The sequence below is a fragment of the Camelina sativa genome, chromosome 20, assembly GCF_000633955.1.
Source record: "Camelina sativa cultivar DH55 chromosome 20, Cs, whole genome shotgun sequence".
Taxonomy (NCBI): Eukaryota; Viridiplantae; Streptophyta; class Magnoliopsida; order Brassicales; family Brassicaceae; genus Camelina; species Camelina sativa.
The window spans coordinates 2,725,752-2,749,959 of NC_025704.1; the positions used below are offsets into that span (position 1 = coordinate 2,725,752).

Sequence of the window (24,208 nt, forward strand, 5' to 3'; positions counted from 1 at the left end):
GAAATTAATTGTTGACAAGTAGCAAGTGATTCTTATATGGATATATTTTTTACATAATATAGGTTTTGGAAAAAAAAAATTATTTTTATTCTGATCTTGTACTTTGATCTTTCAATGGATTAACAAGGACTTATACTTCCTTTATTTTTTTACTTTTGAATGATGAGAATAATGAGAGTAAAAAGTAAAAACATCTTTACTAATTCATTTAACTCTATTTGGATCACCAATGACAGATGTCACATGTAAATTTACATAAAAATATTGTATTCCTCTATCCTTAGGATTTTTTATAACTTTTATATAAAAAACTTCAAATTTCTCAATGAATCCATAAATGTGGTAGACCAAACAAAAGAGTTTTTTTTTAAATGCTTATTAATTTTTTCTAAAGTACATATTTTGATTGGTTCCTTTTTGTTGGAAGTGTGGAGCTTATAGTTAAGAATTTAATAATATGAGATCCTTTTTTCATATCTATGTGTTTGTTTATTAATTCTAATCAAGAAATTCTCAAAATTGCCACTATCCAAAAAATAAATAGAAATTTAACATATCATCAACTTAAATTTTTAAAAATTAATTTCAAATACACATTTGTTTTTTTCTAATTTTTTTTCTCTCCTTTTTCAAATAATATTATGGGAGATTCTCAAAAATAGCACCAAAATAAGTTAATTTTCCAAATTTAGCACAAAATCTCTAAAACTCCCAAAATATCACTATATTTCAGACTTAATCTTTTCAAATTAAATCCTAAATTCAAACCAAAATTAAACCCTACCCCCTTCAAAACTATACCCAAAATGTGAAATTGAGAATCCAAACCAAAAAATAAATCTAAAATTAATTTTAAATATAAAATGTATTAAATAGTGCTATTTTTGGAAATTTATTTAATGTGTGCTATAGTTGTCCATAAAACTTCTTTTAGTACTATTTTATTTTTAGGGTACTTCTCTAATATTATTAGATCATAAAACTTAATTACCACACACAAACAAAAAAAATTGCAATTTTTTTATTTTTTTCCAATGTTTTTGGATTCCAACATATTAATTTGCCCGCCGAGGAAAAAAAAAATTAACACAGCTCTAAAGTCCAAAAGAGCCCATCTATTTTACTACTACGCTCACTCGCCCACACTCTCTGCAAAACCTCTTTCGATTTCAAAAATCAAATTCGAAGAAGAAGAAAGAAACCCCAAAAAAAAAAAAAAAGGAGAGATAAATAAAAAAGGTGAAATCGAAGAAGAAGAAGAAGAAGAAGAAGAAGGGCAAAAAGCTTGAATTGATGGAAGACGACGAACAGCAAAAGAAAGCAGATCTACTACAAGAGCTTGTTCTTCGCCTCGTCACCCAAAACCCTCAAACCCCTAATCTCGATCCCAATTCTCCCGCCTTCCTCGAAAAACTTCGTTACGCCTTTCGTATCCTCAATAGCCGCCTTACACCTTCCGTTGCCCCCGACGCAACCGCTATAGCCGAGTCTCTCAAACGCCGCCTCGCTACTCAAGGTAAGTCCTCCGACGCGCTCGCTTTCGCCGATCTCTACACTAAGTTCGCTTCCAAGACTGGTCCCGGTAGTGTCAACAATAAATGGGCTCTCGTTTATTTGCTTAAAATCGTTTCTGATGATCGCAAATCTGCTATTAATGGTCTCGATTCGTCGTTTTTGTTACCTAATTTGGGGTTTGGTGATGGTTTTTTACGCGGTGGTGAGGCTAAGAAGAAGGATTGGGAAAATGGGGTTTTGTTGGTTAGTCAAGATCCTGAGAATTCGTGGGATGAGAAAGAGAAGGCGTTTAGAGACTATGCGGTTGTGGTTAAGAAAGAGAATGAAGTGAACGAGGAGGTTCTAGTTAGGGATGTTTTGTACGCTTGCCAAGGTATTGATGGGAAGTATGTGAAGTTTAACAGTGAGATTGACGGTTACGCTATTCAGGATTCGGTTAAGGTGCCACGAGCTACTAGGGTAATGGTTCGTATGCTCTCTGAGCTTGGCTGGTTGTTTAGAAAGGTTAAGACTTTTATTACCGAGAGTATGGATCGGTTTCCAGCTGAGGAAGTTGGAACTGTTGGGCAAGCGTTTTGTGCTGCATTGCAAGATGAGCTCTCTGTTTATTATAAGCTATTGGCTGTACTCGACGCGCGGGCTATGAATCCTATTCCTTTTGTTTCTGAATTTGCTAGCTCAGACAATTACCTTACTTTGAGGAGGTTGTCTCTATGGTTCGCGGAGCCTATGGTGAAAATGAGACTGATGGCTGTTTTGGTTGACAAGTGTAAGGTTTTGAGAGGTGGGGCGATGGCTGGGGCTATACATTTGCACGCACAGCATGGTGATTGGCTTGTTCATGATTTTATGATGAATTTGCTTCGATGTGTGTGTTCTCCGCTGTTTGAAATGGTTAGAAGTTGGGTTCTAGAAGGGGAGTTGGAAGATACTTTTGGTGAGTTCTTTGTCGTTGGTCAGCCTGTTAAAGTCGATTTGCTTTGGAGAGAAGGTTATAAGCTCCACCCAGCGATGCTTCCGTCTTTTATTTCACCGAGTCTAGCTCAGAGAATTCTGAGAACTGGGAAATCTATAAACTTTCTTCGTGTTTGCTGTGATGATCATGGGTGGGCTGATGCAGCTTCAGAAGCAGCAGCTGCCTCTGGGACAACGACTAGGCGAGGAGGTCTCGGGTATGGTGAAACAGATGCACTCGAACATCTTGTTACTGAGGCAGCAAAGAGAATTGACAAGCATCTCTTGGATGTTCTGTATAAGAGATATAAGTTTAAGGAGCATTGCCTTGCGATTAAGCGTTATTTACTACTTGGTCAAGGTGATTTTGTCCAATACTTGATGGATATTGTAGGGCCTAAGCTTTCTGAGCCAGCAAATAATATTAGTTCATTTGAGCTAGCTGGGTTTCTTGAGGCTGCAATACGAGCATCAAATGCGCAGTATGATGACCGTGACATGCTAGACAGATTGAGGGTGAAGATGATGCCTCATGGCAGTGGAGACAGAGGCTGGGATGTATTCTCATTGGAATATGAGGCAAGGGTTCCATTAGATACCGTGTTTACTGAGTCTGTTTTGTCCAAATACCTGAGAGTGTTCAATTTTCTCTGGAAGCTGAAACGGGTAGAGCATGCTCTTATCGGAATTTGGAAGACCATGAAACCAAATTGCATCACTTCTAACTCATTCGTTAAGCTCCAAACTTCAGTGAAGTTGCAATTGCTCTCAGCCCTGAGGCGGTGCCAGGTCCTTTGGAATGAAATGAACCATTTTGTTACCAACTTTCAGTATTACATCATGTTTGAGGTATTGGAGGTGTCATGGTCTAATTTCTCAAAAGAGATGGAAGCTGCTAAAGACCTGGATGATCTCTTGGCAGCTCATGAGAAGTACCTCAACGCCATTGTTGGAAAATCTCTTCTGGGTGAACAGTCACAGACCATCCGCGAATCACTCTTTGTCCTGTTTGAGCTTATATTACGGTTCAGGAGTCATGCAGATCGTTTGTATGAAGGAATATACGAGTTGCAAATAAGGTGAGTTTTGTCTAAAAATTTATTTTAAATTCAAACAAGAGTAGACTTTGAACTTTTGCGAAAACATCTTCCTCCGATTTTAGGGTCATACTTTGATTTCTCATATCATTGATTTCTCATATTATTGATTTCCTGCAGATCTAAAGAATCAGGACGGGAGAAAAACAAATCGGAAGAGCCCGGTTCATGGATCAGTGAGGGTAGGAAGGGCTTAACACAGCGTGCTGGAGAATTTCTTCAAAGCATGAGTAAAGATATGGACAGTATTGCAAAGGAATACACATCTTCACTCGATGGGTTCCTATCTCTTTTGCCTCTGCAACAATCTGTAGATCTCAAGTTTCTCTTCTTCCGGCTTGACTTCACTGAGTTCTACAGCCGGTTGCATTCCAAAGGATAAGAAAGTTGAAAGAATAGCAGGTTTAGTTGAAAAGCAAATTGCACAATAGCAAGAGAAGAAGACATGATCAACGTCTTTCACTAACCGCTGACTTCAGCATGGGCTCCTGAACCAGGGATGCAGAGGTTCTTTACTTAAAAATCTAGATGCGTGGAAGAATCTGTTTCTTATTTAATGAGACTGCCTCATAGATTTTTTCTGTCTTTTGCACAGATTGTTTTTCAATGGCTTGGTTCAAAGTTTAGGATTGGGAAACAGATTCTTTGTTGTTGGTAAATTAGGGAAGGTTTGTGTTTGAGTTTGTGCCATCAATCAGTCTGATCATCTCCAGCTTTAGTTTTTTTTTTTCCATCCATGTGGTTCACTGATTTTGTATGATTTGTTTTGTGACTTGGTTGATATAAGAAGGAATCAGTTGCTTCTTCATAAGTGTGTATTTATTTCTGTACTGTGAAAGGCTCCAAACTCTGAATTTGCCCTCTCTAGAAGCTTCTGTGAAATTGAGCACGAGCATTATTAGCTCACATTGATTTTGACTCTCCAAACCTTTCTCTTGCAATCGAAAATAACCTCTTGAGGGTCGTAGATGTGATGCTCATCTTCTTTTCATCCCCATTGACCAGATGAGTTAAATCAAACAAGAGCTTTTGGCATGAGTTATACACTACACAGTATCGAAATCTAAAGCATGAAAAAAAAAAAAAATGAAAAAAAAAAAAAGAATTCGTCGCCTGAGAGATTCGAACTCTCGCGGGGAGACCCCATGTACTTAGCAGGCACACGCCTTAACCACTCGGCCAAAGCGACTTTGTTGTTCAAATAACAGATCTAAGTTATATATTATTTTAAAATAGATTATTATGTAATCTGTATGACATTTATTAATTAATTCAAATTTACTTTATTTTGCAAAACTTAAAAAAAAATCTTATAAATCTCTTTGTAGATTGTTTCAATAAAAGAAAATTAATGAAAATATCAATATGTCAAAAATATTTTACAAGGGGAGATATTCGTCCGTCGTCAAATGTCTCAATACGAAAAATGTAAAAAGGTAGGCTTCAATCCGATAAAACTATACACATTAAAAAGGTGAAACTTCTTGATTTTTATCAAAAAAAAAAGTTTGAAATTGTATATAGATAGTAAATAAAGGAAAGAAGAAAACTGACTGTACATATCAATTGAAGACACAAAAAAAAAAGGAAGGGGAAAGTGAAGATTAGACATATTTGTTGATCAATTCTCTAACTTCTTCAATGACAAGCCATCCTTTGTGACCTCCTATCACCTCCTCTTTCATCTCATCTTCCTTCCATAACTGCATTGCACCATTATAATCATTTCATTTACCTTTATAGTATACACTAATTTCTTATTGTCAAATGCATCTCTGAAATTCAAAAACAATTAGAATAACAAGACAGCATTATTATTACCTGAATGGTGGGCATTTTCTGCATAATACATGAACATGGAAATTGATTCAGATAATTGGCACATACCAACGCAGAAGAAGAAAAAGAAGAAGAAGAGAGTAAAGAGTGATTGTTTAGTCATCTTACCGAAATGTCTCCACGTTTCACCAATGTTTGAGGGACCTTGTTTACATCCACGTAGTAAAATTTTGCTCTGCTCATTTCAGTTCATGATAATGATATAATCGAATTTTGTATTCATATTTTGTATTCATAAACATTCTTGTAAAAATAGTGAATTTTGTTATTAATTAGCTTACCGGTTGTTATATTCTGCCGCCAACTTCTCCAACTTAGGCTTCAAGTAAATACATTTTCGACACCATGAAGCCATCCTGCCCAAAATATTCTCACCATTAATTCTTCATAAGCAGTTGAGTTGGGAAAAAGTAAATAAAAAATCCGGCAAATGATCAATCGTGGAAAATGTAATCTAACAAGATTACTACGTAATGGTTGAACTCCTTATGCAACTTAGCAATTAGAACCATAATCTTTTGACCTATTCTGTTCACAAAAATTTGGACCATAAAAATGTGATGCCTATAGATACCTATATATCTAATCTAGATTATGGAGTACAAAATGATATATTGGTGTGTATGTTTACCATTCGATGATGATAGGCTGAGAGAGTTGGCGAGCGTGAGAGAGAACAGCGTCAAGCTCTTCAACGTTGTTAATGGGTTCCATCTCCACAGTCGTGGGCTGATATGTGTTTGATGACCAGAAGGCTTTTCGTCTCCACTCTTTCTCCATATGTGACTTTCCAAGCTTTTCATTACTGTGAACCCTCCTCACACAAAACCCACACTTCTTCTCCAAATTCAAACTCTCCCTCCTCCGAAATTGCTCGTTCTTGTTACTATGAGCTTGTCTAGTTAGCATTTGAGGGTTTGATGCCAAAGCTGCCATTAAATTTTTTTTTTTGGTTTCTGTGTGAATATTTGTCGATAGAGAAGCTATATGATGAGATATTTTTAAGTTTTCATATGCCATAATTAAAGATATTTTTGGTTTTGGGAAGAGATGTGAGGAGATGGATAGAGAGCTTATCCGGAAGATGAGCTGCTGGTGGGGGCTACCTTCCTCTATTTATTTATTTTCCACTATTGTCTTCTTTATAATTTGAAAATTTTTTAAATTATGCTTACAACATGGATTGTGTTAAAACTAAAATGTTTTAATCAAACCAAACACATTTCTTCATGAATTCTTTTAAATGTCTCTCTCTACGAGTATACTTTCTCAAACAATACACTCTTAAAAAAAAAATTATATATACTTATCGGTTGATATTAAAATGTCTTATTTATAATAATCAAACAAGTTATAAAGGTTTTGGTCACATAACTTTTTTTTTTTTTTTTGCAATCATAATAATCTCTCTTGAATATTACTTGTCACAAATGAAATCATCTTCTCTAACTATTTGAAAGTCATAGATTTATAATGCTAGAAGATTCTCTATAAGAGCTGGTGAAATGCGTTTTTGAAGAACAAAAAAAAAATAAAGAGGATCTACACGCTAAGACTTTGATGGCGCAAATTTAGAATTTTTGTATTTTATTGCAAAAGGCTTATTACCCCATCTCCATCCATACACTTTCCTCTTAATTACCCAAACCTGCCACCTAACTTAATTACGCAATTAAGAGATTTATTATTCATCAGTAAATAAATAAGTAAACACATATGACAATATATGGAAGATAAAATCTGAGTATCTCGCCAAAGCAAGGCTTTGAATTTTTTTATTTTCCTTAGGCTTTTTGAAATTTATTTCAACATGAGCCAAGATCGAACACAATATATTCTTTGTTAAAACGGTTAGATCTAACGCATTATTTCCGCATTGTACCGTTGGATCATACAAATCACGAAGCCACGACTATTCTACACACTATACCACACCTGGATTATCGTAACAGAAACAGTAATCACAAAAATTAATTTCTTTACGAGTCGTAGAGGACCGAAGTGGCAAAAAAGACAACAATAATGTTAAGTTCGAATCTCAAACACCCACCGCCACCGACACGCTTCTTCGAAGTGGCGATTTCAGTAAATAACTCCAAAATCAAGGGGTATTTTAATCACAAACACTAAACACTTGACTTTAAGTCGTTCACTAACGATGTGGTTTAAAACAAAACAAATATGGTCCTTTTTATCTTAAACCCACTTTCTCCTGTTTCTAAAAAAGTCATCTCTTTTCCTTTTTCTTCTTCTTCATACCCATCTCTCTCTTCTCTGCGCATCCCTCTCTTTCTCTCTCTTAACCCTAAAAAAAAACACTGGTCACGCGCCACCACATTCCCAACTTGTAGTGACCATTTACACCTTCTCCATCTATGGCGTCAGACGCCGTTAAGTATATGCCAATCCAAGGAGGCGGCGGAGGAACAACAACAACAACAACAGCCGCCGTCGCCGACATCAAAAGCTTCTTCTCCGCCTTGAAACCCAAAAAAACCTCAACTTTTGCCTACGCTTTCGTCATAACCTTCGTCTCATTCACTCTCTTCTTTGCCTTTAGTCCTTCTCCTTGGTTCTCTAACATCTTCTCTTTCTCCACACCCACTACAACATCAGACAACACTTCCGGATCTCAGTTCTCTTCTATTTTCTCCTATATTATCCCCAATGTCACTTCAACCAAACCCACCAATAGATCCAGCGACGCCACAGATCCTATCTCTGTTAACACCACTTCTCCTCCTCTCAATTCGAATTCCAAAAACAATACTTTACAAGCACCGGCGCCGGAAAATCGAACTCCGGTTGCTAAAAACGCAACCTTTGAGTCTCCGATCGTAAACGGAACCAACCCGGTTGTAAAAAACAACACTTTACCACATCCTCTGTTTTCAGACAAATCGTCGGCGAATGGATCAAGTAATCAGTCACAGACCACCACCACCACGACCACCGATACTGATCAAATTCCAAAAGCCGTGAAGAGTAACCAGACGACAGCTCCGGCGCCGTCGAAAGCACCCGTGTCGGTGGATCTGAAGTCCAATTCCAATACCAGTTCATCAACTGCTTCTTCTACACCGGAAAAGCAGAGTAAAAGCGAAGACTCTGTTTCGTCGGTGAAGCAAGAGATCGAGAAGTGGAGTGATTCTCTAAAAGATTGTGAGTTCTTCGACGGTGAATGGATCATGGATGATTCGTATCCGCTTTACAAACCCGGTTCGTGTAAGCTTATCGATGAACAGTTCAATTGTATTTCAAACGGAAGACCCGACAAAGATTTTCAGAAACTCAAGTGGAAACCTAAGAGATGTAGTTTACCAAGGTAAGTTTGGTCGTTTGGGATAAGCTCAAAATATTATGGCTCTGTATCTAATTATAGACACATGTATGTGAAGGTTGAATGGAGCTATTTTGTTGGAGATGCTTAGAGGAAGAAGACTTGTATTTGTTGGGGATTCTTTAAATAGAAACATGTGGGAATCTCTGGTTTGTATTCTTAAAGGATCAGTGAAAGATGAGACCAAAGTTTATGAGGCTAGAGGAAGACACCATTTCCGTGGGGAGGCTGAGTACTCTTTCGTCTTCCAAGTAAGGGGTTCTTCTTCCTTCTTGATTTGTTTACTTACACCAATTGGTTTGTTTATATATATTGAAGGGTTTCTCAAATTTTGATTGATAGGATTACAACTGCACGGTGGAGTTCTTTGTTTCACCCTTCTTGGTTCAAGAATGGGAAATTGTAGACAAGAAGGGAACAAAGAAGGAGACTTTACGGCTGGATTTGGTTGGGAAGTCATCTGAACAGTACAAAGGAGCCGATATTATTGTATTCAATACCGGACATTGGTGGACTCACGAGAAAACATCCAAAGGGTACTTCAAAAATCTCTCTCTCTCTCAATCTACTTGAATAATTTGCTCTGTCTTTGTATCCTATAGAACTGATTCTGGTGTTGATTTCTTTAGGGAGGATTATTATCAAGAAGGAAGCAATGTGTATCACGAACTCGCTGTTCTTGAAGCTTTCCGTAAAGCTTTGACTACATGGGGTCGATGGGTTGAGAAGAATGTGAATCCAACAAAGTCCCTTGTCTTCTTTAGGGGCTATTCCGCTTCTCATTTCAGGTAAAATGGAGATCATCTTTGAAGTGATCTTAGGTCTTAATCTTGTTGTTAATCAAAATCTTGACATTCTCTGAATTGTTTTTGCAGTGGTGGGCAATGGAACTCAGGAGGAGCATGCGATAGTGAAACAAAACCGATCAAGAATGACACATACTTAACCCCATACCCGTCTAAAATGAAGGTGCTAGAGAAAGTGCTAAGAGGTATGAAGACTCCAGTCACGTATTTAAACATCACGAGGTTAACAGACTACAGGAAGGATGGTCACCCGTCTGTATACCGGAAACACACCTTAACGGAAAAGGAGAAAAAGACACCATTGCTGTACCAAGACTGCAGCCACTGGTGCCTACCTGGAGTTCCCGACTCTTGGAACGAGATCCTATACGCTGAGCTGCTCGTTAAACTCAGTCAGCTCGGGCAAACACAACGGAAACCTTAAGGTTTTCTCTACTCCTAAATACTTGTTTGATCTCAACACTTTGCTTTCTATTTGATGGTAATTTGTTGATTATAGAATTGTGTAGAGTAAAAAAAAAGAAAGATGAAAAAATGTTTGATCACCAAGGTATCTTTGCTACTATTGGTTGTAAATGCTTTTGTCACGACGAATACTATATTTAGCTCCAAGAATGAGAGGTTACATGTAAACATTTCTTACGATTCCAATTATTTATTACAGTAATGTTATTATCGTTACATTAGCCAAAGAAAAAAGTAGAGCATGGTTTTGCTATGTGTTTTTGATTGTTTGGAAGTTATAACAGTTTTATCATGTGAACGCAAGAATTTGCGTGTGGAACCAACGATGTGAGAGTTTGATGTGGAATTTATCGATCACCGACATCAATTGAAAATAATAAACAATTTGTCCAAATTGGGGAAATAATGAGATTTGAAGACAATGGGTTTGGTCACATGGGATGTTTTGGACTTTTTGGCCACGAAGGTCTTAGGAAAAGGTCGTTAGGTCAAAATGCTTTTATGAGTTAAGTGCGATTTGATCCAACCTGGTGCAGTTGTTCGTCACGTGGCGTACTTGAGGTTACCTATTAAATTCTGTTATAATCCCTAGTAATTAATTTAGAAGAGTCATACATGTGACTGTTTGGTTGGAGATTGGGAAAAGCAGAAGAAGTGTTTATGTTTGTGTAGAAAGTAAGATTACGAATGCTTAAAATTGATGAAAACTGAATATATCTGAAGTACGCAGCACGAGACTCACCCGTACATATTTATTAATTATTACAAAAAAAGTGGCCATGGGGGGTATAAGCACCAAAACTACAAAATTACTTTTTAAGCATCCAACAATTTTGTGATAACATACAATGGTACTGATTGGGATAAATCATTCATGAAGGAACATGCACATCAAAACTATACTATAAGGGCCCATACGAACACCTCCCAAAGATCTTGGCTAATCGCAACAACTTCGGTGTACGTCTGATGATAAATGAGCTCATCAAAGCTCTTGACTATTCGTGTACTAACTATCAATGATTTGGACTGGAAAACTATGGGAAATTAGCGATTATTCAGACGAAATATTTTAAGCCCATCCCAAATAAGAAACTTGTATGGATTTGTAATGAACCAATTTGGTCCCACTTTTCTTATTGCAGAATCAAATTTCATTCCAAAGTTGCTGCAAATAAATTACATTAGTTTTGCAATAGAATTATGCGATGAAAAAATTGTGACTGGTTTTGGACTTTCAGTACAAAAAAAGATAAAAAATAAATAAACTCGATAATTAAACCTAAATTTTGGTCAGGATTTTGTGAACGACAAACCCTTTTGCTTTAATGAAAAATAAAAGTATACAAGATCAAACCAAATATTTTCACTTTTTCTTTTGTCTTCTATCGTTCAATAAACATGTCATGATGTCAACCCTTTTCCTCCATCTATGTTTTTTTTTTTATAATCCGGTTCCATCCAAGAAAAACAAAACACTGACCGGATAATCGATCTATTCGTCTTTTAAAATTGGAGACGGTCGTCCCAAATAATATGAAAAAAGTAAATCTAAATATACACAAGAAGACCCAACTTTAAACCATGCACACTCGACCGTTTGCGCGCTAAAACTGTGACCATTTATTTCGCACGTGCTTCTCATGAAACTTGTTTGGCCGAACGAGGCTTAACCGGACAGTGCAACGATGACGTAGCCAAACCTAGGTTTTGGGAAGCTGACGTGACCGGCTGTGTTGCTGAGGTGGCAACACGTTCGCAAGAAGGGCACATAGTGAGAGTAGTGGCCGGAAGTTGCATGTAGAACGGTGTGGAAGTCTTCAAGGTTCTCAATTCTTTAACCTCTTTTTGAAGCCTCCGGTTTTCTTCGGTTAATGACTCACAGCATCTCTTTAGGTATTCACAGTCCACTTCCGTTTGCTTCAGCTTTGTCCTATTATATTATCATATATCAGTTACAATAAACATAATATGTATGACATTGTGGTTATGTAAAGAAGAGCTTCTTTTTTGGGGGGGTCAAATTATGTAAAAAAGAGTTATGATTTGTTTGCCTTTTATAAATAAGTCACTATAAGCAATTATGTGTGGATATGATGAGCGGAAGTGATATACTACTTTTGCACGAAAAATGACAAAGGATAGACATGCGACAATATGGTATTATTACTCGTGATGCATTTCGTCCTCATCCCTTTTTCAGACATTAATCATCACACAAAAGTATACGACTTCCAATGAAGGAAAAAAAACGTTTAGTATATGAATCTACTAATTTAAGCTAACCTGGCTCGTCTGTTTTGAAACCAAACTTCAACCTGACGAGGACGAAGATTCAACTGTTTCGCCAATGCAATCTTCTGTTTCTGCAATGTTTAAAAAATAATAAAACAAACATTTAAGGCTAAGATTTTGTTTTTTTTCTTTGAAATAAGTGAATAAAACAAATTCAAGAAAGATATCATTTTATTAAAAAAAAAAAAAGTCAAGAATGGGAAACGAACAGGATTAAGGGTACTGTGTTCTTTGAAGCTGTCTTCAAGAAACGCTGACTGGTCTTTAGAGAGTCTTAGTTTTTTCCTTGTGGATCCGTTTTCGTCATCGTTGTCTTCGTTGCTGGCTCTTGAAGCTGACCTCTCCACTTCATCATCAATATCTCTCTTGTTGTTTCTTCTCTCGTAACCATAACTCTTAATCCCAAAGTCCAATTGGAACGACGAAGTTACACTGTTCGGAGGCGATACTGACATACTAGGCACCGCTTCCTCCACCTCATCTTCCTCTTCTGCCACCACCGTAGCTACTCCTGAGAGTATTCGTCCTTCTTGCCGACCTGTAAATTTAGTTCATGTCCTTTAGATAAATCAACGAATATGTTTTTTTTTTTTAAAAATTAGATAAATCAAACTAATTCGGGTAAAGTTAGGTATTTTTGTTAATCAAAGACATCCACAATTGATATATTTTTTTTCTTTCCATCAAAGAATATTTTGAAACCTGGTCCTTCTTTCTTGTCACAAATCAGACAAACCANTGTGGATCCGTTTTCGTCATCGTTGTCTTCGTTGCTGGCTCTTGAAGCTGATCTCTCCAGTTCATCATCAATATCTCTCTTGTTGTTTCTTCTCTCGTAACCATAACTCTTAATCCCAAAGTCCAATTGGAACGACGAAGTTACACTGTTCGGAGGCGATACTGACATACTAGGCACCGCTTCCTCCACCTCATCTTCCTCTTCTGCCACCACCGTAGCTACTCCTGAGAGTATTCGTCCTTCTTGCCGACCTGTAAATTTAGTTCATGTCCTTTAGATAAATCAACGAATATGTTTTTTTTTTTTAATAATTAGATAAATCAAACTAATTCGGGTAAAGTTAGGTATTTTTGTTAATCAAAGACATCCACAATTGATATATTTTTTTTCTTTCCATCAAAGAATATTTTGAAACCTGGTCCTTCTTTCTTGTCACAAATCAGACAAACCATTTTTGGAATCAGAAACATCCCATCCACACATACACTATACGATACATTCAGAAAATATTAATATTCGTATAACCGTAAGTATTATGGAATATAAGGAAAACACATGTAAGCCTAATTAGGGATTCTAATAAAATTTAATATGTTACAGTAATAAAACATGTAATCGCACCCTTTAAGTTTATCTAGCTTTTTATTAACTGAAAAGGAGTTTAAAGACCCTTACCGTTCTCAGGGAGCCAATTAGGGAAGTGAAGTTGAAGCTGTAGTGGTGGATCTACAGAAGACGAAACCCTAAATCCACCAAGATTATTTGTTCTTGGTGCCGGTTTCTTGTTCACAAACTCTACCGAGGGAGACGAAGAGGATGATAACGATCTGTGACCAGCAAAAGCAACATCTAAACCCATGCAGAACCCAAGATCCTTGTCGGAAGTTGAGGTCGACGAGGCAGATGGATTATTAATCTTCGAGTGCTTCTCCAAAAAAGGGAATTGTTTCTTCGTATTGTCGCCGAGAGACAACGCTAGTTCCATCGCTTACGAAGAAAAATAAGAGTTTTAGAGAGGGAGAGAGAGAGAGGGGACTCGGGGAGAGACTCGATCGGAACAAGAAGATCTGTTATGGTCCTTATGGAGTGATGAGATGAAAGTGAAACCCCACTTATTTATTTCCAAGTTCACTGTATTTTAATAATAATATATATTTATGTATTATGAACAAAATATTGGATCTTCTTCATCTTATAAATTCCTTAAGACATGTGACTTTAAGTCATCATTTTCTTAGTTAGTGGAATAATGAATAGGTTTATATTTATGTAAATAATAATATATATTTTTAATATACGTGAAATGTGTCAAGAGTTTCTATGAAATTATTGAAAGATTATCTCTCTAGAACATATACTTTTCCCTTCTGTTTTAGACTTTTAGTTTCTTGTCACTACCGGGAAAATGTACGATTTTGGGGTTGATATGGATTTAAGAAGATCGATTGACCGACAACTGCCATTCACATACGCACGTGAATGCATATAAATATATCCCACATTCTTACACGAGACTGGCGCCTTGTGTCTTTGTTGTTATATTACTCCATCTCTATATATACAAATATGCATTTATGTTTGTATTTATAAGATCCAAAATTCGAAAATTTCGTATGCAGTTCTTCCATTTTAAGATACTTTTCAAATATATATAAAAGAAAACAATCAAACTTATACTACTCCATATCATCGTAAGGTTTTTATGGCAATCAACTAGATAAATATATAAGAGTAAAAGTTGGAAAATATATATATATATATACAAATGTACACCTGAGCATGCAAAAAGCTAGTATATATGTTAGTAACTATATTTCGGTATTTTCGGAGCCTCTTATATTAAAATAAATAGTTCGTCGTTCACAATGCAGCCATTGACGAGATTAAGGAATAGTTATTTTCCTGAAGATGTGAGAGACTGTGTTTGTTGAAAATTATTGACGACCATAATTAGTTTGACCGGCCAGCGTAATTCTTGGTCACACGTTAATGATGAGGACTTTGATTTCCTTAAGTTTTAAGAGATTTAAACCAAAGTGGAAGTTGTTGGATAAAAAAAAATAGTGACGGTTGACATTGTAAGTTACCGTTTATTGCTGTAGTTAAAATATCAATGGTCGGTGAAGTAAGTTAAGAAGTTGATCACTAAAGTGCACTTTTTTTTTTTAATTTACATAATTATTGACTTAATGACTAATTGTTGATATTGGATTAAATAACATGTATTTTCCTCTGTTATAAGAAAAATGTTTCTGTAATATGTTTTGCTAACAGTAGCTGTAATTGTTTATAGCGGCGGAGAAACAAATGACCTATATGGCTATATATCTTGTTTATTTTTAGAAACGGGACAAACTAAATTAGCGTGACTAATTCACATAACTAAAAAGGTCATGATTAAGTTGGATTACTTGATTAAAGGGAATGGAAAAATTATGCTGTACCGAAATACAAAGGGGCGAACAAGACATAATGATTAACGATGATACTTAATGATACGAAGAAGAAGCAAAATGTGATAACGATGACCCATCAAACGGTCACGAAAACACCCAATTAGATTTTTTTTTTTTTTTTTTTTTTTTTTAAGTTTGACCAAAATGATTTTGGCAAAATCGTTATTGGCTCAAAACTTTATTCATTACAGTGATGGTCCTAGAAAAAAAAAACTTGATTAATTTGTTCTTACCCAATACATTTTCCATTAATTATAACTTCTTTTTTTAACTTATTGCAAGTTGCTTTCAAGAAAAGTTTTGGACATTAAATAGCTTCATTGTTATGTGTATGAATGGTAACATGTCATAGATATGATATGAGAGTTGGTTTCAAATTAGTACGTTGTCATTAATTACAAAAAAAAAACTGTAGGGTCTTGATTGAATAATTCATGGAATAGTCGAAAAAAATAATGTAACACTCTACTGATTTTTTTTTACCAATCATAATGACATTCGAAGTTTTGCTATATTACAACCTACGTACGGACCAAAATTTATATCATTCTAATGTGTTTTCAGCCACATAAATTTGTTCATTTAGTGATTTTCCGTTTATTACTTTATTATGTATAGAGAGTTCTACATGTCGATAAACATACTCATAGCTTTGTGCTATGTTTTTTCTTTGTCATTTTAATGTCTTTTTCAGCCACATTAACTAACTTAAATATCCATTTTTGCCTTGGACAGGTATGATTATAACTTATAAGAGTATGTTTTTAAAAATTTATAGAATTTGGGAATGGGAGTTATGGCTAAAACATGAAAAGAGAGTGAAAGGAAAGGACCCACACGCGTGGGACGCGGATGATAGATATCCTCCTCAAGTGAGATTGGGGTGTCATGCTTTTAGGCTCCTTGCAATTATTGAAGTCATGCATACTCTTATTATTGTGAATTTGTGATTATTATTATGTCAAGAGAATTTTTTTGGCATCTCAATCTTTCTCTCAATTATTTATCTCTGTCCTACTACATTCATTATTGCATTCTATTTTTTTTTGTTTGGATCCCTTTTTATCTATCCACCATATTTTGAATTTCAGTATGTTCTGTGTAGTGTGTATACGCAATTAAACACCCGCCGATGTTGTTCAACAGGTATATGGCTTTCTTAGAGAATCCTATGTACATATCATTAAATAGTCTTGAGTTGTAGACATTAACCCCTTGTATATTTATGTAACGGATATATAGTTCGTGGACAAGACAATGTAAATTCCGTCAAATTTAAAACGACATTTAAGATTCATATATCCTATGCTATGCATGGTAACATTTTCAATTAGGGGTTATATAATTCCCATGCAAAGCATACATGAACCTAGATACTAGTAGTAATTAATATATATAAACCTTTTCATTTTTCCCCAATATAGTAGTTTTGTTGTAACAAGCAACCTAATTTGACCAACCCACATCAAATCCAATCGTGATTTAGTATAAACCTAATATGAACATACAAGTTATATGCCGGTATGTAGTTAATCACCGACTAAAAAATGAAAAAAAAAAAACAAAAAAAAAACGATGGCTTGCGTAACTGAATCCAACATTGGTTTTAAACAAATTTCGAACTCGTCTATATACCAACCCATTGGTGGCAAAAAATGGTTGTTGCTGTCGTTTCTTCCACGGCTATAAAGAGAGGCCAGCTTACCTATATGGCTACATATGCGGCGGTAGAGCTCTAATAGTATCTAATAGTATAAAAAGTTATTTAACATTTTTTTGAATAAACTTTTTGTGTATTCATCTGAATTGCCATGACAATGGGAAACCCATGTTTTTAAAAAAATATCTTCGTAACAACTTTTTTTGGTAGTTGCTGACATTTATTTCGACAGAGGTTCACAAACATCCATATTTTACCAAAATGAAGTTGAAGAGGAGAGAGTCACGTGACAACGTGCCTGATGAAGTAATTATGAGATAATTGAATTGATGAAACGAGTTGAGGGTCCACTTTGTCTTGCTTGAGAAGAGGCAGATCTACACACAGGCAATCATTTGCTCATGGGACCTTTTTTTTCCTTTTCTTAAAACTTAAGTTAGCGTTAAATATATTTGTGCATTTCTTCATTGTTCATCTTTTTTTGTCGTCCTCTCAAGTGTTAAAAGTTATTTACCTACATGTTGAAACTGTATTAACTATCTCACGAGAGAGAGAGAGAGTGAGTTCAGAGACTAATTAAGAATTTTTTTTTTTTACTTTTTAGCTTTATGTCAATTTTACAATAATCAACATATATAGTGCATCTCTAGTAATTAGTTACTACATTCGACTAACAAATACTATGATTGAGATTGACATATAGCTTTCACTTTTTAATTTCAGTATTCCTTCGACTTTTTCTCAAACACTAAAATATGATTTGTAGATATATACCTACCATGCTCTTACGGTTCTCTTTTGTTTTGCGATCAATTTTGATGGTTTTGATTCACAACTTTTCTCCCACTACGTTTGTCACAAATCATTATCATCGTCTTCTCTAATACCACCGGCCGGTAATAACCCATACGAACAATCGATTATATTATCCGGAATACTTCCAATAGTAGGGAGTGTATGAATATTACATAGCACATCTGTTAGGGCATATGACAGATCACTAGTATATTTGTATAACATTTGCTTTCAAAAAAAAAAAAAATTATTTGCTTCCACGTTGAGTTGATAGAAACAACCTTCACATTCAATTTTAATTTGTCTTCTTTTAACCTTTTTCTCTGTTGTTTTAAAAATTAGATACTTGAGAAGTCTGAACTGTGGTAGGATGTCTTTATGGTAATTCATTTTTAATTCGTGGTTTCATTCATTCATTCTTTGAAATATGTATAGAAGAAAATAAGAGAATCACATTCGTATTTGAGTAGTTTCGCGTGGAAGGGGACCGATATATCTTGACCGCAAAATCAGCCTATTTTTGTCGGTGAAATCATTCCACAAGGACTGTAATGATGGTTGATAATTCGATAAACATGTTAGGACGGTTTTTTTCCATCGTTATTGATTTGGTGATTCGTAAAATAATTTGTCAATGATAAATTCTCTGTCGGAGCCCACAAGATAAAGTGAAGAATTCAAATTTTCTGCAATCCTCTCCGTAAATAAAAGAGAATTTTCCATTATTTACACTTCAATAAAATAGTAAAAACTACTAGTAAAATGTTTGCTGATTTTTCAGTGATTTTACGTAGGTTTTAATTATCATTAATTTAGAAAGATTTGAATGCAATAGATTTTTGATGCGATTATGATAACAAAATTATTCAAATTCAACCAGAGCTTGCAAATATTCCTTTTTTTTAAAAGGGAAAAGGAGCATTAATTAAGGAAATCAACTTCCGTTAACCTTCTTACAGTCTAACCTAATCTCTCCATTACTACCAGTCAAGGGACTAATGTTCCCCATGTTGATCATGGACTGTGCAAAGGTCTGAAAAAACAGAGTCTGGTTACTTGCAAAGGACGTAACGATCGCGATGGTGGATGAACCAGTGGTAGAGAACAGCTCTTGATCTGACTGAAGAAGCCCATTGTTGCTCTGCAGGTTCGTGAAGTAATTGTTATCGAACGCATCAGGTGTGCTCAGGTCGAGATTGGTGATCGTTGTTGCGCTGCCGTTTTGAGGACATAGCTGTTGCAGACTGCTGAGAAGCGTTGAGTTTAGAGTCGGGTCGGGGTTTCCTGTCCCGCTAAAATTGAATAGTCTGTTGTTGAACACTCCACATCGAGCACGCCCGAACGTATGCGCTCCTACGTGGATTCACAAGAGATGGCGTTAGGGCTCTGTTTCAACTTGTGCCGTAAGTAACTCATGAACATATATATGGAATTACCAGATAAAGCTACTAGATCGTTCGTATTTAGCCCGACAGCCGAGAATTTAGATGTAATGTTGCTAAGGCTTTCGACGGGAGAAGGAATGGTCGAATTGGCCCCTGCAAGGTTTGCGGTGAGACTATCTCTTCTTCCTAGTAATACAGTCCATGATGGCCCTCCTGCCTGAAGATGATCAAAGAAACGTACATATATTAATCTTTACCACGAGAATGTTTAGTTCTGTTTTGTAATGTTCACAAAGAACGTGTAATTACCAAAGACACGGAAGCCTCAGAGGCAAGAGCTAAAACGTCAGAGCAAGAGACAACACCAGGGCAAGCGTTTTCGAGGGCAGTCTTGATATTATCGACAACATTGAATCCTCTTGCTGAGTTTGCATTCGGACCAGCGTTCTTTTCGCTCTGGATGCTTCCACTGACGTCGTCAAGCAAGATCGACGCATCACAACCCTTTTAAAAAAGGAAAATAAAGAAGCAAAGTAACGGTTTAGAGCGAAACATATCAAAATAGGGATTTAAGTTAAAGAGTTTCATTGAGAAAGATTAGTGTACATTAACAAAGCAGTCGTGAAAATGAAGGCGGATGAGGCTGGCTCCGATTCTTGTATCGGACTGAAGAGCTTGCTGAATAGTGCTGCGTACGATGGCAGAGGCGTTAGGGCAAGTCCCAGAGTAAAACGTTGCGTTTAGTTGAGCAGATGATGTCCCAAAGATTGAGGAAACGATAGCAATAAGACTGATGATTAACAAACCATCACGAGTAGGAAGATTTGTTACAGCCATTGATTAATTAGGTTTTGATAAATGATGATAAAAAGTTTTGATTAGTTATTTCCACTGATTGGTGCGGAACTTATGACCTATTCTTGATCATTTTGAAATAATTGTATATATAGAGAAACAGTTGATTAAAACGCGTATTTCTTGACTGATCATGAAAGTGAAAGATTTTGGATGAAGCCAAATAATTTGAGAATAACGTGTGTGTTTGTCTACATAGTCCAAAAGATGAGAAAAAACGCTGGTGTTTCTACATTTTGTTTAGTTGAAATTAATATGTCTTTAGGTTACACTATCTCCATCACATGCATTATTGTAATCGATCCCACGCGGTTGGTAAAATGAAGTTAAAAGATTTTTGCGTTCTTGAGACGAAATCGGTGGTTTTAATTCTTTATTTAATATTAAAAATAATTTTAAGTTTTAAAACTTTAAATGTTAGGTAGATTATTTCCAATACCGACGGTTCAAATCTTCAACGAAATAGAAAAAATGCTGCTTGATATACAGTAGAACCTCTATAAATTAATAAGGTCGGGACCATGAAATTTTATTAATTTATAGAGGTTTTAATTTATCGATAAATTAATAATTATTAATTTATCGATAAATTAATAAAATATGAAGAGATTTTTAATTTTCATAATTTTAAAAATTTTGTATTACAAAATAAGATACTTTTGTTGTCATTCATATTTTAAAATTTTGTTCTTAATTTATAATCTTGTTTATCGTAATTGCTAAGTTGAGTTTAGTTAAAAATGATAAATATTAGAAGCTTAGAGTTTATAAGAAATTGCTACTAGTATCATTCATGTTAATGATGAAGTCGAATAAGATATTGTGGTAATTTTAAAATCAACTACATATGAAGAATCAATTATTGCATTTAGAAATCTTCAGAATTTTTGGATGCGATTTGAAAAGACAACAATGAAAAGAAATTAGAGATGAGCTCCAAAAAGAATGTAAATTCAAGAATATGCAAACAACAATAGAGTTATCTTTCACTAGATTTTCTTATATATATATATTATTTGATCATTAATTTATGATATTGATGGGACTATATTTTTACATAGGATTTTCAAAAAAATTATTATCTTATTAATTTATCAAAATATGTCATTTTTATCATCGGCCCAACTCGGGACCAGAAGAATTTATTAATTTATAGCGAGTATTAATTTAAAGAGTATTAATTTATAGAGGTTATACTGTACTAGATACTCCCCTCAAAACTCGGCTGAATATATAGTTCGATTTAGGAAATAGGCATGCGATCTAACTTATCTAAGCTCGTCTATTTCTCTCAAACTTCAATTCTTCTTTCACCAACAACTGCCGACCTTTTCCTTTTCTTTGGATTATCGTTTTCTTGGTCCACATACTTGGCAGCACAAGATTTTCGGATCGCTTCCATGCTCTTGTCATCATCCTTCTTCCACTCGAGCACCTGCAAAGAACTCATTGAGAGAGAGAGAGAGAGAGTTGAGTATGCATCCAAGGATGTCAAAATGAACAGGCTAGAGAGATGGCTACACAACATAAGACTTACCAACTTGCGTCCATAGAAATGGGTGATGGATAATGCATTTTTAGCGTTTGAAGCTTCTTGATTTGTCCCAAATTCAATATTACAAAAACCACGAAATTTTCCGTTCTGAATTGGAAACCAAACACTCTTGATCTGCATAAACAAAGACAAATGAGTGTGGTTTCTGAACAAGAGTTATCCAAATCCATCTTGTATTCTTGTTTCCACACAGCTTCTCTTTTTCGTTCCATTACTACAGAGCTAATGTTTCATTCCCATGTACTTGTTCTAACAAAAAGACCCTTAACTAAAACACGCAAAAGACCAATTGACTTCAGCAATTGCACCGAATTTTTAATTTTTTACGAAAAAAGGCAAATTGTAATAAGCATATATCATCGTTTCATTCTAAGATAAGTGTATATATACCTGTCCAAAGGAACTGAAAAGCTGTCTTACTTCTTTCTCGGTTGCTTCAAAAGCTACATTTTTGACATGTAACTTTGTCGAAGTTTTTTCCTTGTCTGAACCTTTCGCAACCGTTTCACTCGGCTTGTTTTCACGGTAACTCAAGATCAACTTATGCCGATCCAGAACAGTTATTCCCTACAAACAAACAAAAAAGTGTCACCGTACGTACTTACTTCATCGACTCCAATCAATTTCAAGTTTCAAAGAGAGAGACTTAACTAGATAATTTACCTTTAGATCTTCGTAGACACTGCTGGCTGTCTCTACGGAGTCGAATTCTACAAAACCATAACCGCTTGAACGACGATTCTTGCCCTTTTTTGTTATCTGCTTATAGTGAAAAATAAAGGAATTTCAAAAAGAGACTTGTGATGCCTGCATGGTTAACTGCATATCAATGAACAAGAAGTTACCTTAGCACTCAGAATATGTCCCTGCTTCACCAGTTCGGTGAAATGCTTCTTCAAACTCTCATCAGTTGTCTCGAAGTTCAGATTCTTAACATGAAGGACATTTGACTGAAATATAATTGCATTAATTTCAAGGAAACGTTATAAGATTGATCAGAAAACAGATCTAGTTGCCCAAGCTAATCAAGATTTTTTCAACTATATTGTTCAGTTCGGATAGTTCAATACCACACAAAGGAAGAACATGCGTATGATTTTAAAACGTCCACAGCAATCATAAAAGTGGTACATACCTCAGGTATATCAGAATACATTCTAAGCTGCTGATCCAAGTCGACTCTTCTCACATCATTTTCTTCAACAGCACTCTTCTTTTCTTTGTTATCGGGAAGTGTTTTTGGCTCAAGAATATCTCCAGGAGCCCACTCCAGATACAGGGGAGAATCTCTGTAATAACAGGGAAACGTGACGAGGCAGTTTGGTTTAATAAACATCAATTTATTTTAATGTTAAAGCTTTACTTGTAACGCGTATATGCCATGTTTTTCATAGCTGCACGAAGGTGATGTAAGAACAGGTTAGAGAACAGGATAGGTTAGAGAACAATAACCTATTCGTTGAAGATATTGAAAGAATAATACCAAAGCAACCGTCTTCGTCGGAGGGAGAACAATTTTGTCTAGACTTCCAAATTTTCCAAACTTTTCAGCCAGTTCCTTTTCGGTGGAAGCAAATGGCAAATTCTTTACTAAGAGAATATGGTTGCTTCGGTTCTTCCCATCACCTTTCCCTGCAGCAAATTCTTCCAAAGAGGTGACACGTACTCCAGCTTTAGCAAGGGCTTCTTTGGTCTCCATAATCACTTTTGTTTCAGCCAAAGCAAGGTTTACGGCAGGATTCTCGCATTCACGGTCAAGTAGCTCACTCTTTTTTACACCAAACATCCTGACTATATTTTCCAGGATCTACAACACAAGAAAGCAAAAGGAAGAACAAACATGAAGCAAAGCATAAATCCAGATTTAAAATGGATGATGCATTAATCTTGAGAAATTAAACAAGAGAAATTACAGTATCGGGTCGCATGAATAAACTATTCCAAGCCTTTGTATTTCCAAGGGCTTCAGAGGCCTTTCTTTGTTCCTCCCTCTTTTGCTTGAATGTTTTTGGCAGATTACAAGAGTCATTTCTGTTGGGAAAAAGCCATCCATGATCGAACAAATACAACTGATGAAAATTCTAGTCCACAAAAAAAAGTATTACAAGTTTGAATGAGTAGAGGTCACTGACACTTGTTTATCAGAATTTTCACGGGGCTTAGCTGGTAAAATATGCAACCGTCGCCCCTGGAAAGCTGTGTCATCTAATGCCTCCATTGCCCTGCAACACCATCCAAATCAACGATTTAAAACCTTAACTAACAGCTGCACTTCGAACTTTTTAATTCGGTATGAATTATATACAATACCTTACTGCAGATTCCGGGATCAGGTAAAGGATGTAGGCCATTCCTTTGGACCTTTTTGTCTCCCTGTCAAGAACAAGATGGACCTCTGATATATCACCGAATTTGCTGAAATGTTCAGTAAGCTCTTCTTCTCTGTTTCATG

At 35.7% G+C, this 24,208-nt stretch overlaps 6 protein-coding genes and 1 non-coding gene across 8 annotated transcripts in view; 2 read left to right on the forward strand and 5 right to left on the reverse strand.

Moving 5' to 3' along the window:
- Positions 1,294-4,372, forward strand: LOC104768867 (gamma-tubulin complex component 3-like). The gene is made up of 2 exons (XM_010492942.2): positions 1,294-3,548; positions 3,687-4,372. The coding sequence occupies exons 1-2, from the start codon at positions 1,294-1,296 to the stop codon at positions 3,946-3,948; spliced, it is 2,517 nt and encodes an 838-aa protein (XP_010491244.1). The 3' UTR covers positions 3,949-4,372.
- On the reverse strand, positions 4,674-4,755 carry TRNAS-GCU. Its single transcript has one exon. It is a non-coding gene; the product is annotated as a tRNA-Ser (tRNA).
- On the reverse strand, positions 5,027-6,445 carry LOC104768868 (thioredoxin-like 3-1, chloroplastic). 2 transcript variants are annotated; one of them, XM_010492943.2, is made up of 5 exons: positions 6,037-6,443; positions 5,687-5,761; positions 5,514-5,580; positions 5,388-5,405; positions 5,027-5,269 (listed from the first exon to the last, which is right to left on the reverse strand). In XM_010492943.2, the coding sequence occupies exons 1-5, from the start codon at positions 6,423-6,425 to the stop codon at positions 5,171-5,173; spliced, it is 648 nt and encodes a 215-aa protein (XP_010491245.1). In that variant the 5' UTR covers positions 6,426-6,443; the 3' UTR covers positions 5,027-5,170. The 2 variants fall into 2 exon arrangements, with proteins under 2 accessions (XP_010491245.1, XP_010491247.1); XM_010492945.2 differs by lacking the exon at positions 5,388-5,405 and having other exon boundaries at positions 6,037-6,445.
- LOC104768869 (protein trichome birefringence) lies at positions 7,601-10,232 on the forward strand. Its single transcript, XM_010492946.2, has 5 exons — positions 7,601-8,730; positions 8,804-8,996; positions 9,088-9,281; positions 9,375-9,533; positions 9,621-10,232. The coding sequence occupies exons 1-5, from the start codon at positions 7,781-7,783 to the stop codon at positions 9,973-9,975; spliced, it is 1,851 nt and encodes a 616-aa protein (XP_010491248.1). The 5' UTR covers positions 7,601-7,780; the 3' UTR covers positions 9,976-10,232.
- Positions 11,368-14,149, reverse strand: LOC104768870 (homeobox-leucine zipper protein HAT14-like). Its single transcript, XM_010492947.2, has 4 exons — positions 13,720-14,149; positions 12,521-12,849; positions 12,303-12,382; positions 11,368-11,949 (listed from the first exon to the last, which is right to left on the reverse strand). The coding sequence occupies exons 1-4, from the start codon at positions 14,033-14,035 to the stop codon at positions 11,658-11,660; spliced, it is 1,017 nt and encodes a 338-aa protein (XP_010491249.1). The 5' UTR covers positions 14,036-14,149; the 3' UTR covers positions 11,368-11,657.
- Positions 18,789-20,260, reverse strand: LOC104768875 (peroxidase 53). The gene is made up of 4 exons (XM_010492950.2): positions 19,953-20,260; positions 19,656-19,850; positions 19,398-19,563; positions 18,789-19,314 (listed from the first exon to the last, which is right to left on the reverse strand). Exons 1-4 carry the CDS (start codon positions 20,181-20,183, stop codon positions 18,896-18,898), a joined length of 1,011 nt encoding a protein of 336 aa, XP_010491252.1. The 5' UTR covers positions 20,184-20,260; the 3' UTR covers positions 18,789-18,895.
- Positions 21,292-24,208, reverse strand: part of LOC104768874 (probable RNA-binding protein 19) — a 4,376-nt gene continuing 1,459 nt past the window's right edge. The window contains exons 5-15 of the mRNA XM_010492949.2: positions 24,067-24,198; positions 23,889-23,978; positions 23,670-23,787; positions 23,209-23,563; positions 23,120-23,150; positions 22,892-23,045; positions 22,602-22,706; positions 22,420-22,515; positions 22,147-22,323; positions 21,739-21,870; positions 21,292-21,636 (exon numbers count right to left, since the gene is read on the reverse strand). Of these exons, the coding sequence (XP_010491251.1) occupies positions 21,493-21,636; positions 21,739-21,870; positions 22,147-22,323; positions 22,420-22,515; positions 22,602-22,706; positions 22,892-23,045; positions 23,120-23,150; positions 23,209-23,563; positions 23,670-23,787; positions 23,889-23,978; positions 24,067-24,198 (1,534 nt within the window). The 3' untranslated portion in view covers positions 21,292-21,492. The remainder of the gene's footprint in view (positions 21,637-21,738; positions 21,871-22,146; positions 22,324-22,419; positions 22,516-22,601; positions 22,707-22,891; positions 23,046-23,119; positions 23,151-23,208; positions 23,564-23,669; positions 23,788-23,888; positions 23,979-24,066; positions 24,199-24,208) is intronic.

Bases quoted from the DNA above. Each gene is read 5' to 3' on its own strand.
- LOC104768869 (XM_010492946.2), top strand. From the start codon at position 7,781: ATGGCGTCAGACGCCGTTAAGTATATGCCAATCCAAGGAGGCGGCGGA. The intron at 8,731-8,803 runs GTAAGTTTGGTC...ATGTATGTGAAG, and splicing joins AAGAGATGTAGTTTACCAAG to GTTGAATGGAGCTATTTTGT. The intron at 9,282-9,374 runs GTACTTCAAAAA...TGATTTCTTTAG, and splicing joins CACGAGAAAACATCCAAAGG to GGAGGATTATTATCAAGAAG.
- LOC104768867 (XM_010492942.2), top strand. From the start codon at position 1,294: ATGGAAGACGACGAACAGCAAAAGAAAGCAGATCTACTACAAGAGCTT. The intron at 3,549-3,686 runs GTGAGTTTTGTC...GATTTCCTGCAG, and splicing joins ATATACGAGTTGCAAATAAG to ATCTAAAGAATCAGGACGGG.
- LOC104768875 (XM_010492950.2), bottom strand. From the start codon at position 20,183: ATGGCTGTAACAAATCTTCCTACTCGTGATGGTTTGTTAATCATCAGT. The intron at 19,851-19,952 runs GTACACTAATCT...CTTTTTTAAAAG, and splicing joins TTCACGACTGCTTTGTTAAT to GGTTGTGATGCGTCGATCTT. The intron at 19,564-19,655 runs GTAATTACACGT...GATCATCTTCAG, and splicing joins CTGAGGCTTCCGTGTCTTTG to GCAGGAGGGCCATCATGGAC.
- LOC104768868 (XM_010492943.2), bottom strand. From the start codon at position 6,425: ATGGCATATGAAAACTTAAAAATATCTCATCATATAGCTTCTCTATCG. The intron at 5,762-6,036 runs GTAAACATACAC...TATTTTGGGCAG, and splicing joins CAGCCTATCATCATCGAATG to GATGGCTTCATGGTGTCGAA. The intron at 5,581-5,686 runs GTAAGCTAATTA...TGAAATGAGCAG, and splicing joins GCGGCAGAATATAACAACCG to AGCAAAATTTTACTACGTGG.
- LOC104768870 (XM_010492947.2), bottom strand. From the start codon at position 14,035: ATGGAACTAGCGTTGTCTCTCGGCGACAATACGAAGAAACAATTCCCT. The intron at 12,850-13,719 runs GTCTTTAAACTC...CTAAATTTACAG, and splicing joins GCTCCCTGAGAACGGTAAGG to GTCGGCAAGAAGGACGAATA. The intron at 11,950-12,302 runs GTTAGCTTAAAT...ATAATATAATAG, and splicing joins TTTCAAAACAGACGAGCCAG to GACAAAGCTGAAGCAAACGG.